Source organism: Triticum aestivum, chromosome 7A, assembly GCF_018294505.1.
Source record: "Triticum aestivum cultivar Chinese Spring chromosome 7A, IWGSC CS RefSeq v2.1, whole genome shotgun sequence".
In the NCBI taxonomy this organism is placed as follows: domain Eukaryota; kingdom Viridiplantae; phylum Streptophyta; class Magnoliopsida; order Poales; family Poaceae; genus Triticum; species Triticum aestivum.
The window spans coordinates 111,513,347-111,535,158 of NC_057812.1; the positions used below are offsets into that span (position 1 = coordinate 111,513,347).

The 21,812-nt window shown below is 47.3% G+C and overlaps 1 protein-coding gene and 1 pseudogene across 1 annotated transcript; both read right to left on the reverse strand.

Moving 5' to 3' along the window:
- Positions 1 to 14,975: 14,975 nt before the first annotated feature.
- On the reverse strand, positions 14,976 to 17,261 carry LOC123154300 (probable polyol transporter 6). The gene is made up of 2 exons (XM_044573059.1): positions 16,768 to 17,261; positions 14,976 to 16,658 (listed from the first exon to the last, which is right to left on the reverse strand). The coding sequence occupies exons 1-2, from the start codon at positions 16,889 to 16,891 to the stop codon at positions 15,235 to 15,237; spliced, it is 1,548 nt and encodes a 515-aa protein (XP_044428994.1). The 5' UTR covers positions 16,892 to 17,261; the 3' UTR covers positions 14,976 to 15,234.
- A 2,933-nt stretch (positions 17,262 to 20,194) lies between these two features.
- On the reverse strand, positions 20,195 to 21,612 carry LOC123154301 (probable carboxylesterase 18; annotated as a pseudogene).
- Between the last annotated feature and the right edge of the window lie 200 nt (positions 21,613 to 21,812).

Here is a 21,812-nt window from a genome sequence, read left to right on the forward strand (position 1 = left end):
GAAGACTGACACTGACGGTAATGTTACTATCTTTAAAGCTCTACTTGTTGCAAAAGGTTTTTGACAAGTTCAAGGGATTGACTACGATGAGACTTTCTCACCCGTGGCGATGCTTAAGTCTGTCCGAATCATGTTAGCAATTGCTGCATTTTATGATTATGAAATTTGGCAAATGGATGTCAAAACTGCATCCCTGAATGGATTTCTGGAAGAAGAGTTGTATATGATGAAACCGGAAGGTTTTGTCGATCCAAAGGGAGCTAAGAAAGTGTGCAAGCTCCAGCGATCCATTTATGGACTGGTGCAAGCCTCTCGGAGTTGGAATAAATGTGTTGATAGTGTGATCAAAGCATATGGTTTTATACAGACTTTTGGAGAAGCCTGTATTTACAAGAAAGTGAATGGGAGATCTGTAGCATTTCTGATATTATATGTGGATGACATATTGTTGATTGGAAATGATATAGAATTTCTGGATAGCATAAAAGGATATTTGAATAAGAGTTCTTCAATGAAAGACCTCGATGAAGCTGCTCATATATTGGGCATCAAGATCTATAGAGATAGATCGAGACGCTTAATTGGACTTTCACAAAGCACATACCTTGACAAAGTTTTGAAGAAGTTCAAAATGGATCAAGTAAAGAAAGGGTTCTTGCATGTATTACAAGGTGTGAAGTTGAGTAAGACTCAATGCCCGACCACTTCAGAAGATAGAGAGAAAATGAAAGATGTTCCCTATGCTTCAGCCATAGACTCTGTCATGTATGCAATGCTATGTACCAGACCTGATGTGTTCCTTGCTATTAGTTTAGCAGGGAGGTACCAAAGTAATCTAGGAGTGGATCATTGGACAGCGGTCAAGAACATCCTGAAATACCTGAAAAGGACGAAGGATATGTTTCTCGTTTATGGAGGTGACAAAGAGCTCGTCGTAAATGGTTACGTCGATGCAAGCTTTGACACTGATCCGGACGATTCCAAATCACAAACCGGATACGTGTTTTTATTAAACGGTGGAGCTGTCAGTTGGTGCAGTTCTAAACAAAGCGTCGTAGCGGGATCTACATGTGAAGCGGAGTACATAGCTGCTTCGGAAGCAGCAAATGAAGGAGACTGGATGAAGGAGTTCATATCCGATCTAGGTGTCATACCTAGTGCATCGGGTCCAATAAAATTTTTTTGTGACAATACTGGTGCAATTGCTTTAGCAAAGGAATCCAGATTTCACAAGAGAACCAAGCACATCAAGAGACGCCTCAACTCCATCCGGGATCAATTCCAGGTGGGAGACATAGAGATTTGCAAGATACATACGGATCTGAATGTTGCAATCCCGTTGACTAAGCCTCTTCCACGAGCAAATCATGATCAACACCAAGGCTCCATGGGTGTTAGAATCATTATTGTGTAATCTATATTATTGACTCTAGTGCAAGTGGGAGACTGAAGGAAATATGCCCTAGAAGCAATAATAAAGTTATTATTTATTTCCTTATATCATGATAAATGTTTATTATTCATGCTAGAATTGTATTAACCGGAAACATGATACATGTGTGAATAAATAGAAAAAACAAAGTGTCACTAGTATGCCTCTACTTGACTAGCTCATTGAATCAAAGATGGTTATGTTTCCTAACCATAGACAAAGAGTTGTCATTTAATTAACGGGATCACATCATTAGGAGAATGATGTGATTGACTTGACCCATTCCGTTAGCTTAGCACTTGATCGTTTAGTTTGTTGCTATTGCTTTCTTCATGACTTATACATGTTCCTATGACTATGAGATTATGCAACTCCCGTTTACCGGAGGAACACTTTGTGTGCTACCAAACGTCACAACGTAACTGGGTGATTATAAAGGTGCTCTACAGGTGTCTCCAAAGGTACTTGTTGGGTTGGCGTATTTCAAGATTAGGATTTGTCACTCCGATTATCGGAGAGGTATCTCTGGGCCCACTCGGTAATACACATCACTCAAGCCTTGCAAGCATCGTAACTAATGATTTAGTTGCGGGATGATGTATTACGGAACGAGTAAAGAGACCTGTCGGTAACGAGATTGAACTAGGTATTGAGATACCGACGATCGAATCTCGGGCAAGTAACATACCAATGACAAAGGGAACAACGTATGTTGTTATGCGGTTTGACCGATAAAGATCTTCGTAGAATATGTAGGAGCCAATATGAGCATCCAGGTTCCGCTATTGGTTATTGACCAGAGACGTGTCTCGGTCATGTCTATATAGTTCTCGAACCCGTAGGGTCCGCACGCTTAAAGTTCGATGACGGTTATATTATGAGTTTATGTGTTTTGATGTACCGAAGGTAGTTCGGAGTCCCGGATGTGATCACGGACATGACGAGGAGTCTCGAAATGGTCGAGACATGAAGATTGATATATTGGACGACTATATTTGGACACTGGAATGGTTCCGGGGGTTATCGGATATATACCGGAGTACCGGGGGGTTACCGGAAACCCCCCTCCCTCCCGGGGGGGCGGTTATTGGGCCTCATGGGTCCAAGTAGTGGAAGAGGAGAGGCGGCATGAGGTGGCGCGCAGCCCCCCTTCTCCTTCCTTCTCTCCACCTCCTCCTTCCCCCTTCTCCTAGTTGGAATAGGAAAGGGGGGCAAAACCTACTTGGAGTAGGATTGCCCCCCCTTGGGCGCGCCTCCTCCCCTTGGCCGGCCCCCTCCTCCTCCCCCCTTTATATACGGAGGAGGGGGGCACCCCATAGAGACAACAATTGATCTCTTGGATCTTTTAGCCGTGTGCGGTGCCCCCCTCCACCATAATCCACCTCGATCATATCGTAGCGGTGCTTAGGCGAAGCCCTGCATCGGTAGAACATCTTCATTGTCACCATGCCGTCGTGCTGAAGGAACTCTCCCTCAAAGCTTGGCTGGATCAGAGTTCGAGGGACGTCATCGAGTTGAACGTGTGCAGAACTCGGAGGTGTCGTGCGTTCGGTGCTTGATCGGTCGGATCGTGAAGACGTACGACTACATCAACCGAGTTGTGCTAACGCTTCCGCTTTCGGTCTACGAGGGTACATGGACACACTCTCCCCTCTCGTTGCTATGCATCACCATGATCTTGCGTGTGCGTAGGAAGTTTTTTGAAATTACTACGTTCCCCAACACATACCCTCAGCCCCGAGGGAGAACTACTCCCTCCTTGTCATGGAGGGTGCCAGAACGGGTCTAGATTGGTTTTCGGTGGCTACGGAGGCTTCTGGCAGCGGAGCTCCCGATCTAGGTTTCTTTCTGGAAGTTTTGGGTTATATAAGAGGTGTTGGATTCGGGAACAAGGCAAGGGGGTCTCCGGGCTGTCCACGAGGCAGGGGGGCGCGCCCAGGGGGGTGGGCGCGCCCCCCATCCTCGTGGGCAGCCCAAGACTCTTCTGGCCCAGTTCTTTTACTTCTTGGCCTTCTTCTGGTCCAAAAATAAGCTCCATCCAGTTTCAGGTCAATTGGACTCCGTTTGGTTTTCCTTTTCTGCGATACTCAAAAACAAAGAAAAAAACAGAAACTGGCACTGGGCTCTAGGTTAATAGGTTAGTCCCAAAAATCATATAAAATAGCATATAAATGCATATAAAACATCCAAGGTTGATAATATAATAGCATGGAACAATCAAAAATTATAGATACATTGGAGACGTATCAATCAATATTGCTTTCGAGATTCCTGATGACATATACAAGGATTATTGCACTCCTGATGAGGCCAAATTTGGCAAGGAGGACAAAAATCAGCGCAAGGTGCGCATACAAAGGATAGAGAGGAGATGGGCACGGGAATGGGGGAGTACAGATATGTTACTCCCAAGTATATGAAGAAATTCGCTCTTAATCCTCCATGCCCAAGACCTCCATTGGTACCTGGCCAAGAAGCTGATCCCACCAGCCTCAAGCGTGGTGAGGACTATCCTGATGAATGGGCCAAGCGCCAGGCCAACCTAGCTAAAGTAGCTAAGGAAGAAGTGACGAAATTTAATGAAGACTCTGCTGCTGCTACCACTATTGAGACCTCTGCAAGCAAGCCAAGAAGGCCATGGCAAAGAAGCCTGCTCATAAGCCAAGTGCTTCACTCCTAATGCCCTCACAACCAAGTTCCTCAGCAATGCCCTCAAGGCCAGATTCTTTAAAGCCCTCACGGCCAATTCCTCAAGCTGCTCCAGCTCCTCCAAAGTCCTCAGCTCCTCCGTCAAAATCCTCAGCACCTGTGCATCTCACCATGTGCCAAAGGACAACAGGCATCTCTATTGCCTCAGGAGCTTCTGCTAGTTCTTCATCTCCACCCAATTCATCAACTGGCCCCTCTCTACTAAAGACAAAAGCCACTGCCGAACGAGGCTCTCGACCAAGTCCTCACAAGAAGCAGGTCGCCTTTCAAGTACCGTCTGATGATGACGACGCTGATGATGAAGAACTTGCCGAAATCATCAGAGACAGGCAGCTCAGGGCCGCTAGAGCCAAAGGCAGTAATGTGCCATTGATGCTGGACCCAAAGATGATCCTCGACTTCATTGACTTGTGGCACAAGGACCCCAACACACCTCTGCCTGAGTTGAACCTCACTCCTGGTCAAAGTCATGTGCTGACTCACTTCATTGACGAAGAAAAATGGAAATATGAACAGGGGAGGAAGGTGAAGAAAGCGCAGTACAAGAAAGAGCACTTTCTGAAGCAAAACGTTCTGAAGCTTTCACCTGAAGAACTTGTTGCTCTTCAATCTGAGATCAAGCAACTAAGTGATGAATTTGATCGCTACTATGCTGACTGGCTTGGTGCCAAAGTCAGATTTGTCAAGATAACTGAGAAGTTTGCTTCCAATGTTGCAGCCCCAACGCAACAAGAAAATCATCAGGCTGAGGCATCTGCTCAGCCTAATGAAGAGCATGCAGCACCGCTAATGAAAATCAGGCTGCTGAAGATACTCATAGTACCAGGGCTCATGACTGCATTCCAGCCGCTGAAGAAATTGCCAGGGCAACCACTAGCGTTGCGCCTGAAGAAAATGAAGAAGTCAGGGCAACTGCATCAGTTGTGCCTAAAGTTATTGAACCAAATTCCTCTTCTCCTCCTGCACCTACCCCAATTCCGATCCTTCCATCTGCATCAGATGTGAAGAAGACCAAGGCTGCAGAGCATGCAACTGTGAAGAAAAGGAAGGCATCAACTGCATCAGATTCTTCAGCTCTAAAGAAGATGAAGCCGCTGACTAGCTCTTTTGACAATCCAATTGATGATATTCCTGTCTCATCCATGCCATCAAAGGACCTTGTTCCTTTTGATGAAGAATATGAGATCCCAAGTGGATCTAATGATGACATTCCTTCTGCTGCTTCTTCAGAGCAGTTGGATGAAGAAATTGAAGCAGATGCACTCCCTTCAACCCCAATAGTCTCATCGCCCATGCCTCAGTTCACTGCTGAGGAGGCCAGTGTTGAGGAAAAGAATGAAGAAGAAGATGTGGACATTGGGTGCATAGATCCAGTGTTGAACGATGACTTTTGGGAAAGTTAGCTCCCCAATTCTCCTCCGTTCACACCCCTACAACAAATTCCTCAGTCCCCTGTAACCACTGAAGTTCAAATGGGATCTGAAGAATCTCATGCCACACCGTCTGTCCATGAAGAGATTCTAGCCACTAGTGCTGAAAAAAATGTTAATGAAGAATTGAAGACTCAAGTTGTCACTTAAGAAGAAGCTGAAATTCCTCAGCCAGTGGATCCTGAGATTGCGATTCCTAAGGTGGTGATGCAATTGACCGATACCCCTCAGCCCAAGCCAAAGGATCCTTTCTCGAAGAAGCAGAAATTCAAGGCTGATGACTTCTTCGGCGAGCATGTGTTCTTCACAGACTATAACCTTATGACTCTGCTCGTCTTAGAAGGAAGCGCTTATGGACTGCCAGCCAAGAAATCTTTTATTCTTCACTGCTTTTCAAAAAGGACAAAGTCTTCGACCATGAGCATATTACTCACATGGACATGAAATCACTGCCTTGCTTCACCTCAGTCCTCAGTGTGCTTCATGATGCAGGACTGCTCAACTTTTGCACGGATATTTGCGATTGGAATGAAGAGCTCATTCTTAAATTCTATGCAACTCTGCATATCACAGGCGATGCTGACGGCGTGAACTCTTGGGTTTTGGACTGGATGATAGAAAAACACATTTCAAAGCACCAGCCTCTGAATTACTTCATGCCCTGCGTGTCAGTCCTCCCCTTGAAGGCGCTCGATGCATCTATCATGAACCTGAACTTACTGCCCATTACATGCAAGTGCTAATGAAGCCTCTGAAGCCAGGTCAAGCTCCAAGGACCAAATTCCTCGTGAAGGAATTGATGTTTGTGCCTAGAACTGTCTATCGCATTCTGACGAAGACATTGAGTCCAATCAAAGGCCACAATTCAAATGATGAAGAAGTTGTTGGCATCATGAAGAATCTGCTATTCAATATCATACATAGCATTCCTATCAACTACCATGATTTCTTTATGAGGACTCTGGCAAATGTTGCCCTCTCTCCGTTTGAGTTGAAGCCTTATGCTCCCTGGATTATGAGATTCCTCAGAACAAGGTCTTCACTCAACTACAAGGTTGATTTTCAGAATCATGTCAGTTACCTGCCCCCAATAGAAGTCCTCAAGCGGACATTTTCCTCATCTGATGAAAAGGGCAAAGCTACTGCAATTATTGATGAAGGCGTTCGTCCATTGGATGGTCAGTTTCGCAAAGCTGCATCTTACTCCACCAATGATGATTCTGCTACTCATGATTTTTCCGCTAATGCATCAAAGCCAAATCCTCAAGCAACAGCTCCCCTGGTGATGACTGACCATGAGCTTCTTCTTAGTCTTCACCAGAAGGTGGATTGAAACCACAAATGGGTTAAACGTCAGTTTGGTTCTATTCTTCACAACATGACTGCTACACACAATGCAGTGAAGAAAAACCATTACTACCTCCATGAAGTGTTCGATCGCACCTGGGCTGTTTTGTCACATCTGTATGGTGAAGATGATCTGAAGCAAATGAGTTTCAAGCACGACTTCGAATGGTCTCAGCCGCCACCAGTGATGAAATTCAAGAAGACTAAAGTTCCTTCCTTGGTGGCCATCTCATATTCTTCATCATGCAACACTGATGAGCATGAAGACTTGGACGACACTGCGGCATGCCCTACAACAACACACGACCCCAACAACGTTGGCGCTCCTCCATCAACTTGATATTCTTCAGGGGCGTTAGTCCTCATTTTTCGTCCCTTTTGGTCATTTGATGACAAATGGGGAGAAATTTGAGTTAGTCTTCAAGCGGATCTACTTATATGGGCGTTTTTTTTCTAAGTTACTGATGTCTACTACACAACATTCTTCTTGTAGCCGTTGTTGGGCCTCCAAGTGCAGAGGTTTGTAGGACAGTAGCAAATTACCCTCAAGTGTGTGACCAAAGGTTTATCAATCCGTGGGAGGCGTAGGATTAAGATGGTCTCTCTCAAGCAACCCTGCGACCAAATAACAAAGAGTCTCTTGTGTCCCCAACACACCCAATACAATGGTAAATTATATAGGTGCACTAGTTCGGCGAAGAGATGGTGATACAAGTGCAATATGGATGGTAGATATAGGTTTTTGTAATCAGAAAATATAAAAAAAGCAAGGTAGCAAGTAGTAAAAGTGAGCACAAATGGTATTGCAATGCTAGGAAACAAGGCCTAGGGTTCATACTTTCACTAGTGCAAGTTCTCTCAACAATAATAACATAATTGGATCATATAACTTTCCCTCAACATGCAACAAAGAGTCACTCCAAAGTCTCTAATAGCGGGGAACAAATGAAGAGATCATTGTAGGGTACGAAACCACCTCAAAGTTATTCTTTCCGATCAATCCGTTGGGCTATTCTTATAAGTGTCACAAACAACCCTAGAGTTCATAGTAAAATAACACCTTAAGACGCAAATCAACCAAAACCCTAATGTCACCTAGATACTCCAATGTCACCTCAAGTATCCATGGGTATGATTGTACGATATGCATCACACAATCTCAGATTCATCTATTCAACCAACACAAAGAACTTCAAAGAGTTCCCCAAAGTTTCTACCGGAGAGTCAAGACGAAAACGTGTGCCAACCCCTATGCATAGGTTCATGGGCGGAACCCGCAAGTTGATCACGAAAACATACATCAAGTGGATCAATAGAATACCCCATTGTCACCACGGGTATCCCACGCAAGACATACATCAAGTGTTCTCAAATCCTTAAAGACTCAATCCGACAAGACAACTTCAAAGGGAAAACTCAATTCATCACAAGAGAGCAGAGGGGGAGAAACATCATAAGATCCAATATAATAGCAAAGCCCGCGATACATCAAGATCGTACCATCTCAAGAACACGAGAGAGAGAGAGAGAGATAGATCAAACACATAGCTACTGGTACATACCCTCAGCCCCGAGGGAGAACTACTCCCTCCTCGTCATGAAGAGCACCGAGATGATGAAGATGACCACCGGAGAGGGATTCCCCTGTCCGGCAGGGTGTCGGAACGGGTCTAGATTGGTTTTCGGTGGCTATGGAGGCTTCTGGTGGTGGAACTCCTGATCTATTCTGTTCCTCGAAGTTTTTAGGGTATATGGGTATATATAGGAGGAAGAAGTACGTCGGTGGATCTCTGGGTTGTCCACGAGGCAGGGGGCGCGCCCCCCACCCTCGTGGGCAGCCCGAGACTCTTCTGGTCCATCTCCGATAGTTCGTGGGCTTCTTCTGGTCCAAAAATAAATTCCATGAAGTTCAGGTCAATTGGACTCCATTTGATTTTCCTTTTCTGCGATACTCTAAAACAAAGAAAAATAGAAACTGGCACTGGGCTCTGGGTTAATAGGTTAGTCCCAAAAATAATATAAAAGTGCATAATAAAGCCCATAAACATCCAAAACAGGTAATATAATAGCATGGAACAATAAAAAATTATAGATACGTTGGAGACGTATAAGTTACAACTCTTATTCTTCTGAGACTTTATTCGATCGAGTTGTAAACTTAAACTCTATGGTGGTCTGATACTTTTGCTGAGTTTTTCTGCATGCTTATTCCTCATTAATGTTAATGCACGCATGCTGAATTACATCAGTCACCATATTTCATCATGCATTTTAAAGTCTTCATATTATATGTTAAATGCGTGTATGGATTACAAGATATAGGGGGAGATCTCCATGATTCTACTCTTCAAAGTGTGCATTGCTTTAAAAGCAAATTCTTCACTATGCACATCTTCAGGGGGAGTTCTTCTATATCTTGCAATCAAATTCCTCAATATCAATATTTACACTTCATATGTTTATCCCCGTTGAAAACTTAACCTATATTGTCATCAATCACCAAAAAGGGGGGATTGTAAGTGCATCTAGAGCCCTTTAGTGATTTTGGTGTATTGAAGACTTATAGGTTAAGGGACTGATGCATTTGTGAGTGTACACAGGTCTATAAGTCTATGAGGAGTTTGATATTTACAAAGAAAGTCGACCCCTAAAAATGAAGTTCTTCGACTGAAGACTTTGGATTTCTGAAGACTTTCTGAAGACTTTGAAAGTGAAGAAATTGGTGTGATCCTGAAGACTTGGTATTCATTCGAGGAACATGAATCATGAAGATTTTTGTTTTCGTAGTTTCATTTTCTCTTTCTTGAGTCATAGGAAACACCGTACTGTTAAAGAGGGTCGAGGAAATACTAAGGAAAAATTTCTAAGTGATGCTCAACTCAAATCCTACACTTACCAATCCCTTCGAGTGAAGCCATTGGAAATCTCATACAGCTCAGTCAATTTCTCCAGTGACAGAGACGAAGTTCTTCTGGTCTCTGAGGAATTTGTTCTAACTGAGGAGTTAGGAATTTGCCAGTGCGGATTGCCTACACAGTGAGGAACATGATAGCCCTGAGGAATTTGATATACAAAATTTCGACCATTGTTGTGCTATGCGCCAGCTTTCCCAAAATATCTACCCACCTAACTGTCATATCATTGAAGGGCATTTTATGTCTTATCATGTCGGGCTGCTCCCTAGGCTATAAATAGCCGCCCCCTATAACCACTAGCTGGTTGGCTGCTCCGAAAGAAAATGACACTTGTCATTTGAGAGCATCCCATCCTCCGAGGACTTTGAGCGAAAATCATCAAGTGAGGAAAACCCAAACCCAAACACCTACAAACCCAAAGTGATTGAGCATCACTGAAGAGATTGATCCTGCGTGGATCCGACGCTTGTTACCTTTGAAGACTGTGCATCTTCCAGACGGTTATGCGTCATGGTCTAGAGCATCCAAGAGGAAATTATGGATCGCCGAGTGACCAAGTCTGTGAAGGTTTGGAAGTCACCTGAAGACTTACCATGAGTGATTGGGCGAGGTCTGTGTGACCTTAGCTCAAGGGGAATATGGTGAGGACTAAGTGTCCTGAGCTGCGTGTTCAAGACTGGGTGCCCGGGACTGTGTGTCCTCAGGTTTAAATACCTAGCCGCCCTAACCAAACGTACAATTGTCACGGCAGTTGGAACTGGTCTACCAAATCATTGTCTTCACCGAGCTAACTGGTTCCGTTTCCTCAACCCTTCCATTTCCTGGTTTCTGTGGTGTGTGCTTATTCATATCTGTTTGAAGACTTTGACTGAAGACTTTCTCTATTTCCTCAGCTCAAATTTCTTCAGTCTGTTTGTCTTCATTCTGTTTATCATGTGTTTATACTTTCTGTACTTTGTGCTTGTTTTCTTTTCATCATGAAGACCATGCTCATACTCTGTTATGTTTACTCCTGAGTACTTATTCCGCAGCAAGTAGTTCTTCTCTTAGGAATTTCCTCACCCTGAAATTCCTCAGTGAAGAATCCATAAAAATCGCCTATTCACCCCCCTCTAGTCGACTTAACACACTTTCAACTATATAGTTAACTATTTTAGATAGATAGCCTTCTCCACTGAACCCAGAACCTACTGCCAATCCAGGGTTGTGGGCATAGTTTCATACACGCATAATTTCTGAGTAGCACAAAAGTCAGGTGAGAATTCAGATTAGAAGAAATTGATAAGCTGTTGAATATAAGCAGAAGTCTAAATGTTGTTGTTAGGTTTTTTTCAACATAAAGACACAGAATATTCATACAATGGATAAAAATGACTGGCCAAAGGCAGATCAAAAAGCATATGCACATAGGAACCAAATCCAACATAATCAGTACGATGATTCACAGTAACATAAACCATCACTTTTCTCGATCCTCATAAACCGAGAAACATTCCTTAGATACACTTATCTAATATACCTAAGACGCTAAAACATGTTGATGGCCAGCACATGTCTGATCTTCTTTCTAGCAAAGCATCGCAAGCCATACAAATATTCATGCTGTATCGCAAAAAGTTTTACAAACCATGTCTATACACATACTTGAGCATTTGAAAAATGGATATAATAGAGTGGGAAAGGGTATAGTAGCAACGACATTTGTACTCACCTTTGTGTAGACAAAACAAACTAAATAAAGCCACCCTTTAGTTGTCTTTTGAGCTGGAAATCTCATATGCTTAACTCTGTTAGCAACCTGATGCAGATAAAAGAGAAGGTTGATGTACGTGAATAAAAAAAGAAATGTAAAAATAAGGCAGGTGTTTCTTTTGCTGTAAGAGCATTGTATTATAGAGTAATTGCTGGCAAATACAATAACAAATAAGGGAGAAAATGTTGCCTCTAGTTCCAGCATATATATTCCAAGAAAATGACAGCAACTTGCTCTATGACCCAAGTTTACTTGCTTTCTAGTAATTGACGCCCAAACGCAACCGGTGATTAAATGCAAAATAGTTTGAAACCCTTAAACCAGTGTGGATTGCTTACAATTTACCACTCTACAGTGTTTTAGTAGCATTTTTGCAGATTGATTAGAGCCTAGCAGACCTTTTATATTCGCCCGGCCCTTATATTTCTGGCAACTATACGGGTTTGGGCCCTTTTTTGTCCAGAATAGACCCCGTATAGTCGCTGCGGCTTGTAAAATATTTATAGTGGCCCATAAAATAGCCCCCTGACAGTATATCTACTGTCCCACAGGTGCTATACAGGTCACAACCCTTTTCCCCGCCGCCACAATCCACCCCTATCCACTCACATTTCTCGCCACCGGCCACCCCTACCCACGACTCCGATGACAGATCCGCCACCGCTCCGCCACATGTCGCGCGGGATGTGGAGTGTCGGCCGCTCTGCCGGCGGTGAGGACAAGGAGGAGCACGAGCGCTGCAGCACCGGCGACGCGGCGCGGAAGCGCTATGCCAACCGATACACCAACCGCGGCCTTGAGCCGCCGGCGTCCCTCGTCCGCCGCGAGACAGAGGAGTACGACCGGTGGCATGCTCGGCTCTCCAGCGCGGGCAGCTCCTTCGACGCGAGCAGCTCGCGTACGCCGTTGTCGTCGGTCAAGAGGGAGGCGGAGGAGCTCCCGCCGCTTTGCGCGGTCAAGAGGGAGGCGGTGGAGCACCCACCGCTCCGCACGGTGAAGAGGGAGACAGAGGTGGAGCGACCGTGGGCCGGCATCGTCAGGTCGGAGGACTACCTCCCCCCTCCGAGACGAACACCATCGAGGCGGCGATTCTCGAGCGTAGTGCGCGGAAGGAGGAGGAGGTGGCGTAGATGTTGGTGTTGCCTCAAGTGCCTCCCTAGATGGGCTGGCGGAGCACTCACTTGCTCACTAGCGCTGCTAGTTACTCGCTTGCGGTTAGAGCATCTCTAGCAGACCCCGCATAAGTGGTCAAACCCGCAAAATAACCGCTTTTTGCAGTTTCAGTCGAAAAAATGGCCCGAACAGTTTCCTTAAAATCGTCCGACCCTTAATTTCTTTAAGGGGTCCTGTAAATGCGAAGCCGAAACCCTTATATCTGCAGTTTTGAAGGCAATTTTATCAGGGCTCTGCATACCGGTCAACGTTGGCGGTCGAGGAATCGCTGCTTCCGCCAACACCATGAAGCTCACCCGGCCGCTGCGCCTGTCCACCGCAGTCCGCTCGTCCGCCCGGCCGCCGCGCCCGTCCGCTCGGCCGCCTGTCCGCCCGGCCGTCGTCTGTCTGCCGCCCGCCCGCCGCACCCATCCGCGCTAGCTAGCTGTAAATTGATGCGAGCAAGCTAGCTAGCTAGCCAGCCCAGGCTGCGTCTCTCGCTGGCGACGGAGGAGCTAGCTAGCTGGTCCCTTATGGATTCGAGCTGAGCTAGCTAGCTAGCTCTCGATCGATTCGAGCCCTGACGGAGGTGATTGGCCGCTTCGTATTTGGTCGTCTGTGGCTTTGTTTTTTACCACTTCACGTGCTATCTATCGGTTTCGTGGGAGCAAAGCTAACTGGCCATGGATATGGACGAGAGGAAGAAGAAGACATGGGGAAAACATATACGTGAATATTTCGTTTTACAGTTTAAGTTTGAGGGGTCTGTTCTGCCGCAGCTAAAACCAACCCGTAAAAGAGCATATTCCGCGAATATCCTTTTATATGGGTCTATTTTGCGGGGTTTGCCTTTGTGGCCGTCCGTGCCGACCTGCAAAATCGTTTTTCCGCGAAGTGCAAACGCGTTTTGCGGGTCGGCGGAATGCGAGATCTACTAGATATGCTCTTAGGTAGGTCTGTTTCATTAGCCTAAAAAAAGGTAGGTCTCTCTCATATTTTTTCCTTTGATTTTTATTTTATTTATTTCATTTTGTTTATATTTTGATAACTTGTAAATTTATTTACATTTCCACATCTATTATACTCAATTTTTTAAGAAAATTCACAACACATTAAAATGTTCGTGTAATGTGAAACAATTGTGTAATTCGTAAAAAATATTCATAGCAGAAACAATGTTCACCACATTGAAAAAAAGTTCATCCGTTTAGAAATATGTGCATGACATTTTTTAAACATGTTCATACAATGAATTATTCTCGTAGTTTCTAAAAAATGTTCAGTGTGTGTTTAGAAGAATCCACAGTCCATTTTCAAATATTCAATTCCCATTTTACAAAAATGTTCAACCTGTATTTTGAGAAAAAATGGTCAACATATATTTGAAAAATGTTCAGAGTGTATCTAAAGAATGTTCAACACATATACAAAAGTTTAACATGTAAAAAAGTGTCAACATGTATTTTTTAAAATAAAAATGAAATAAAGTAATAGAAAAATCAGGAAAACCAAAAATGCTACTGAAAATTGATATAGAAAAACCCAAAAAAGTAAAAGGAAAAAATTGCGTGAAACCTTCATGCAACTGGCCAAAACCGGGTGGAAGCTTAAAAAAACCACTCATATCACACTTATTGGGCCGGTCCACATCGTCGATCATGTAGGTGAGACCAATGGATCTCTCGATGTAAGCAAGATATAAATTTTGCGGGAGAAAGAAAATCTCAGACCCCTTCTTGAGTGTGATAAAAGTCGACCTACTGTGTGAGCAACCGTTCTAATTGAATAAAAGTCGACCGCCTTATAAGATAAAAACTAAGATACATACACTTGAATTGAGTTAAGACTCCTCCTTAGAGCATGAGAAGATGACTAATACACTCGTTCTCCTCCTCCACCATCCTCACTCATGCGTCATATGTTAGTAGGCCTCCGGAACCCCGTCCCTAACTTACGATTCGTCCTTTTATTGGATATTGTGTTTGTATTCCAGCAAATCCATAGATATGTTAGTTCTCTGTTTTATATGCATTCACATGTGCTTAGTTTTGTTAGAACTATAGTCATGCTATTAATATGGACTAAATTATTTTGAAAAATGACATTGCCTGTTATTCCAACAATCCGAAAACCTTGGTCAAATAAGAAGGAGGTATCATTTAGAACAAAGTTAGAATTTCATTTTATTTGCAGTTGAGACTTGAGTATACTATTTATAGGACTTGTAGTACTTGTCATAAAAGCAAGTGCCTCTTCAGAGTTATATTATAGATCGATTTGGATAAGTCAGGGGCAAGACTTAGGACAGCTACTATACAGTACTGCTAGGTTACTGTCATTTGTGTATAAACCCTCCAAAGTGCAGCACTATAAAAGCTAGTAAAATCATACGAGGCCAATTCACTTCTCCATCTCCTGAACAGTTCATGTCATATGTCATATGGTTTGTAGGGTCAAACACTACATAACATAATACTACTAGCATTCCATCGGCGATCACGGCCGCGCCTTGCTGTCAGGCACCGGCGGCAGCTCCACCGACGACGGCGACGGCGCCTGCTGCCTCTGCCGCGCGCGCCAGCCGCGGCTGAACACCTCCTCGATCTCCTCCAGCGCCCTGCCCTGCGTCTCCGGGCAGAAGAAGTAGAAGAAGGCGACGGCCACCACCGCCAGGCCCGCGAAGAGGAAGAAGGCGCCGCCGATGGTGATCGCCTTGTACAGCGTGACGAAGGTCATGGAGACGCCGGCGTTCATTATGCGGTTGATGGCCACGCCGACGCTGGCGCCCTGCGCGCGCAGCCGCAGCGGGTACACCTCCGAGCTGTAGGCCCAGGTGATGGGCCCCACGCCGACGGAGAAGGCCGCCACGAAGGTGAACACCGCGGCGATGGCCAGCGCCACCGCCCACGGCGCGCCGTGGTGCGGCGCCGACCGCTCGATCACGGTGAGGCCCAGCCCGAGGCAGGCCATCGACGCGATGATGCCGGCGAGGCTGGACAGATAGAGCGGCCGCCGGCCGACGCGGTCCACGAGCAGGATCGCCACCATGATGAACACCGTCTTGGTCACGCCCACGCTGATGGTGGCCGCGAGGATCTGGTTGCGGGTGGCGATGCCGGCCGCCTTGAAGATCCGCGGGCTGTACAGCACCACCGCCTCGATGCCCGTCAGATGCTGGAAGAAGTGCACGCCTAGGGCGGCCACGAGGATGCGACGGACGGCCGGCGTCGGGTGCAGGAACATCTCCTTCATCACGCCCTTGCCGCCGCCGCTGGGAGGCGCGGGCGCGGCCTCGCCCTCGACGAACCCGGCGGCGCTCTTGATGTCCGCGAGCCGCACGTCGGCCTCCTCCGCCGTGTTGCAGACTTTCCGGAGAACAACGAGCGCCTCCTCGGCCCGGCCCTGCATGACGAGCCAGCGGGGCGACTCCGGCATGGCCAGTACACCAACGGCGAGCACGGCACTCGGGAGCGCGCCGAGCCCCAGCATGGTGCGCCAGCCGTAGACCAGCGGGAGCTTGGCGAGGAAGTAATTGGCCACGTAGCCTATGAGGATGCCGAAGCTGATGCAGATCTCGGGGAGCGAGGTGAGCGAGCCGCGGATCTCCGCCGACGCGATCTCCACGGCGTACACGGGCGCGATCATGAGTGCGTAGCCGACGCCGACGCCGGCGACGCAGCGGCCGACCAGGAGCGTGGCGAAGTTGGGCGCGAGGCCCATGAGGACGGAGCCCGCGAGGAAGATGCAGGCGGCGAGCGAGATGGTGAGGCGCCGGCCGACCCAGTCGGAGACGCGGCCGGCGGTGAGGGATCCCACGAGCGCGCAGACGTTGAGGATGCCGGCCAGCACCTGCAGCTGCGTGTCGTTGGTCTTGAGGTCCTCCTTGATGAACAGCATCGCGCCGCTCATCACGCCGCTGTCTGCGTCCACAATCACAACACCACACATCCATTAACACGCTCCATCGTTCACTCACATGCAGAGTAGAGGATGGACCGATGGAGAAGATGTTCCGTTGTGCTCACGTACCGTAGCCCATGAGGATGGAGATGATGGAGCCGATGATGGAGCAGGCCACCGCGTACTTGTTGGTCCTGCCCTTCCTCCCGCCCCCGTCGCCGCCATTGCTTCTCTGCCCCTCCTCCTCCCCCATGGCTTCCCTCCCCACCTTGGTCTCCTCCTCCTCCTCGCCCTCTGTCAGTCAGAGTCAGAGACAAACACGAACTACTATCTCGTTAGTTCAATAATCAATCAGGAGCTTGTGGCTTATGCGTATCGGCACGCATAAGCGCGCCTCTTATAGGCAGCGCCTTCCGCGTGACCGCCAGTGGGCAGGTCACACCGATCGCAGTTTCAGAGCGCATGCGCACGCCACTGTAGCTATGTCGCAAGAAAAGAGTGAACAAGATGGCCACAGCGATGCGTATCGGCTTGACGCTCGACGTTTGATGTCCCCTTCTTCTTCCATGGAGTGGTGCGCATGTGTTTGCGAGGCTGCAGTGGTGATGGTAGCGGTAGCACACCACCGCCACTGTTGACAGTGAGATGCAACACTTGCAGATGGAAGTGATAGTGCCACATGGAGATGTCAAAATTGTGCACGGTTGACAACTCTCCGTGGGAACTACGTAGTTCAAGAAAGATTGCAAGAAAGATCACGCCTTGGCTTCTCCGGACAGCGAGCATTAGCGTGGATGGATACGATCGAGAATCTACTACATCACCGAGAGGGGCCATGAATTAATTCACAGCATTTGTGCAGGAAGATTTGGGGAGAAATACTAGTGCGTCTTGGGCTGTTGGCTAGGTGCCATGCATACAGCTGCCAACGAGTGCAACAGCTCGGTCGATCGTGAGGTATATCTTGGACGCTTTCCTTGGACGATAGCACAGTGGCTATCCGCAGCACCGAGGTCAAGGTCAAAGTAGGGCACAGTACTCCTACTTGTTTTCGTCTTTGCTCCTTTTTTTTATTTGCATGTGGTATTCAGATGAGAGTGACAAATCGACTGTTCTGTAATACATGTTGGCAACATGTGATTGAAGATGCATGTCTCGACAGGATCAGTAGTTAGCAGTGCGTGCATAGTTTTGTATTCTGAACATGGGTGTTGGAAGATGGGCCTTATAAGATTTTAAATCTTCTAGGTTTTGTCTTGTGCGTTCCTGGCGCGACAACGGACAACCAGCGTATTTGACTATGGTGATTATTGAAGAGCGAGGCAGGAAGCAACAGCTACGTCAAACATTTTGAAAGATTACGCAACTGCGTAGACTCGTTGTACACTTCTGTTTTGGGGTGACTCGTAGTATTATTTTTATTTTTTTTCGAAACTGACAGATTGAATCATCTGTATTAAATAGTTTTTTTTTTGTGAATGATCAGTAGTTGAAATCCAGCATTGCTGTACATTATCATCTACTACATTAAACAGTATTTTTTATGAATGATCTGTATTAAATAGTTGAAATCCAGCATTGCTGTACAGTATCATCTATATTAAATAGTTTTTTTTCGAATATCTATATTAAATAGTTGAAATCCAGCATGGATGTACAGTATCATCTACTACATTAAACAGTATTTTTGTGACTGATCTATATTAAGTAGTTGAAATCCAGCATTGCTGTACAGTATCATCTATATTAAAAAGTTTTTTTTTTCAAATATCTATATTAAATAGTTGAAATCCAGCATGGCTGTACAGTATCATCTATATTAAAAGGTAATTCTAAGCTATCAATTAAATATAGTAGAACCATAGTGATATTAAGTACATGTCAAACTGTGCCAAAAAATCTTTGGGGAAAGAGTTGAGGTAAACTCAACTAAATCTTTCTTCGAAAGCAAACTTTTGCTCTACAACATCAATCACTGGAATATAACTTCCTACCACTTACACGGACACAGAGGAAGCTCCTCCATCTGGAGCCATTGGTATTAACTCTTTAAGAAGAAAGATAATGATTTAAAAAAAAAGCTTACACACAAATTTGCACTATATTTGCTTCTTTTATAGTATGAAAAAATTCATATAATAGTGTAATTTTCACACATGTTTCATAGTATTTGTGTGTATACACATTTACACTCACACAACATCCCAAAATTACCTGCAAAGGAAAATAAAATAAAAACCAAATAATAATATAGAAAAATAAAAAATAAAAGGACAAACGCATAAAACAGATAAACACAATAAAAAACTATAGAGGGAGAGGAGGGAGGCCTGGGTGGTATAATTAATGGGCTTCAGTCCAGTAGCAAATCCACTAACCCAAATACGTGGTCAATAAAAAAGAAACAGCCCAAACCAACTCACAAAATAGCCAAGTAAAAAAAGAGTAAGAACCTAAAAAGAGGAATCAATTGTAAAAAAAAATCGATTGACCCAAAATCATTTTTCAAGCGACTTCCATATGGGAAACGTTTATTTTTGACCGACTGATTTCTCGGCTGGTAAGTTGTCTTGAACACTCGACGCGTTTCCTCCCGGGCCACCACCCGCTTAGCCCATCCAACCTTATCCCCCGCCGAACCCGTCCATGTTTTTCTCCTCGTCTTCGTCTTCCCTTGCCGCACATCAATTGGCAATCTTCCCTCTCAAATTTTGCTATTGCCCCCACCTTCTTCTCATCGTTCGCTGGAAGCCGGCTTCTCGGAGACGACACGGGCTAGGTGGGACAACACTGCTACCATTGCCGGCAGTGGAGCTACGTTGCAGCAGGCGATGCTACGATGACGCTACTGCCACACCGACGACGAAGCTCTGTTACAGTAGGAGAGGCTACGAGCTGCTTCCATGGCCGGCGGCAAAGCTGTGTTGCAACAGGCGATGCTACGACAATGCTGCTCCACACCGACGACGAAGCTGCGTTGCAGCAGGCGAGAGCTATGAGTTGTTGCCATGGATGGCAGCAGAGTTGCATTGCAGTAGATGATGCTACGGCGACATTGTTGCATGTCAACGACGGAGCTACGTTGCAACAGGAGAGAGCTACGAGCTGCTGCCATGCATGGCTGGCGGAAGAGCTGTGTTGCAGCTAGCAATGGTACCAGTTGTTGCCATGCTAACGGTGGAGCTACATGGAACAGGTGGTCCATTGCAAATGAGCTGCCATGACTCGACGACGAAGCTGCATTGTGGGAGGGGGCTACAGCCTGGCTGCCATAGTCGGCGACGATGTTGCGGGGGAAGGCACCGAGGGTGCTGCAAGGGCGGCCATTTGCAGCGGTGGCGCTCCGGCGAGCGCAAGAAGCATTGTTGCAAGGCGGATCACGGCGCTGCAGGCCTACAACCTTCATGGCCTCTCGCCCGGAGCTTGTTGGGGGTTCCTCGTGTGCATGGAAAAGGAGGGTGAGTGTGGGGGTGAGACGAGGAGGGTAACAACGCAGAGTTGCGTTGCGTGAGAACGACACATCTCTAAGTTGACCAATCAAACGGTTGTGAGGGACTGAATCGGACAACTGAAATCAGCCGGCTGACACCTGGCAGCCGCCCTTACATATAGAAAGTTATCAGGACATAATTCATGAGTGTAATTAACTGTAAAATAAACAGTTTATCATTGTGTCAGTCTCAGCGATATGACACGGCTGCTCATCTCAATCTCACCGATATAATCCTTCGACGCACAGAGGCACGCACGCAGTGACGCAGACCACTTACAACCTTATAGGAATGCTAGTTCGTTTCAGGCAGCCGGGTCGCCGTGAATGGAAGAGGTGCTCTCAATGAACGCCTTCATTTCCTCCACGACCCTGCCAGCGTCGGGGAGCTCCGGGAAGCCGTAGAAGGCGTGGAAGGCGTCCGGGAACTCCACCAGGCGCACCGCCTTCCCCTTGCGCCGCAGCATGGCGGCGTACCGCCGCTGCCAGTCCTGCAGTGGGTCAAACCCACCGACCACCACCATCGCCGGCGGGAACGCCTCCGCCAGCTCGGGCTCCGGGCCCGCCTCCCCCGTCACGTGCGCCGCCGGGTGGTTCCGATCGGCCCCCTCCGGCAAGAACGCCCTCCACGACCAGTCCGAGCGGCGCATGTTCACGAGCGGTGCCACGCCCTCCAGCCTCAGCTCCGCCTCCGTGCGCTCCTCGCCGCCGAAGTACGGCTGCAGCAGGATGACGCCGGCGAGGCGGATGGGGCTGTTGGAGGAGGACGTCCAGCGGTGCGCGACGTGGTGGGCGATGTTGCCGCCGGCGCTGTCCCCGGCGAGGAAGCAGTGGGAGAGGTCGACCGGGGACGCGACGTCGGCGGGGAGGCCGGTGGCGCCGAGGTAGCGGAGCACGTCCGCGCAGTCGTCGTAGGCCGCGGGGTAGCGGTGCTCGGGCGCGAGGCGGTAGGTGAGGTGACGGAGACGACGACGGCGCCCAGCCCGCGGCAGAAACGGCGGCACATGCCGTCGACGGACGTGGACGCGGCCGAGAGCCCGAGAGGAACGCGAAGCCGCCGCCGTGGACGTAGACGAGGACGGGGAGCGGCGTCGACGTAGCCGCCGCCCCCGTTGCCGGGGAGAAGACACGTGCCCAGAGGTCGCGGGACGCGTCGACGGTGACGTCGGCGGAGCGGACGCGGAGCGCGGACTGGCCGGCGACTGCCTGTCGGCCAGGGAGAGGAGGAAGCGGTTGACAGTGCCGTCGCGGCGCTCCGCGAGGTCGAGGCCGGCGGTGGACGCGAAAAGCCGAAGCCGCAACGTCCAAGGCAGCACCGGCGGCGCGGAGCGCGGGCTCTCGTCCGTGGCCGTGTTTTGGCTCCTCGTTCCGGCCTCCATTTCGCTCCTCCCTCCTCGGTGATTGATAGTGTGGAGTGTGGACTGTATTAGTCCAGGGATACAGCAGCTTATGAGCAAGGATTTAGATTGTTTTAGTATGATGAGTGGCCAAAGAGAATTAGTAATTTACAAGAGCATGTTGCACACAATAATGTGGTGCTCCTGTAAATTATTTCAAGTTGCTTTGAGATCAAGTGCTACCAAACTAAAATAAGAACAATTCCCGCAAACAAATAAGTAAAAGTAAGAACGCTTACGTACTTTCTGCAACATTGCTATTTTAATACCACATGGGAGGGGAATGT

Coding starts and splice junctions, on each gene's coding strand:
- LOC123154300 (XM_044573059.1), bottom strand. CDS start 16,891: ATGGGGGAGGAGGAGGGGCAGAGAAGCAATGGCGGCGACGGGGGCGGG. Junction 16,659..16,767: donor CTCCATCCTCATGGGCTACG/GTACGTGAGCAC, acceptor TTGTGGACGCAG/ACAGCGGCGTGATGAGCGGC.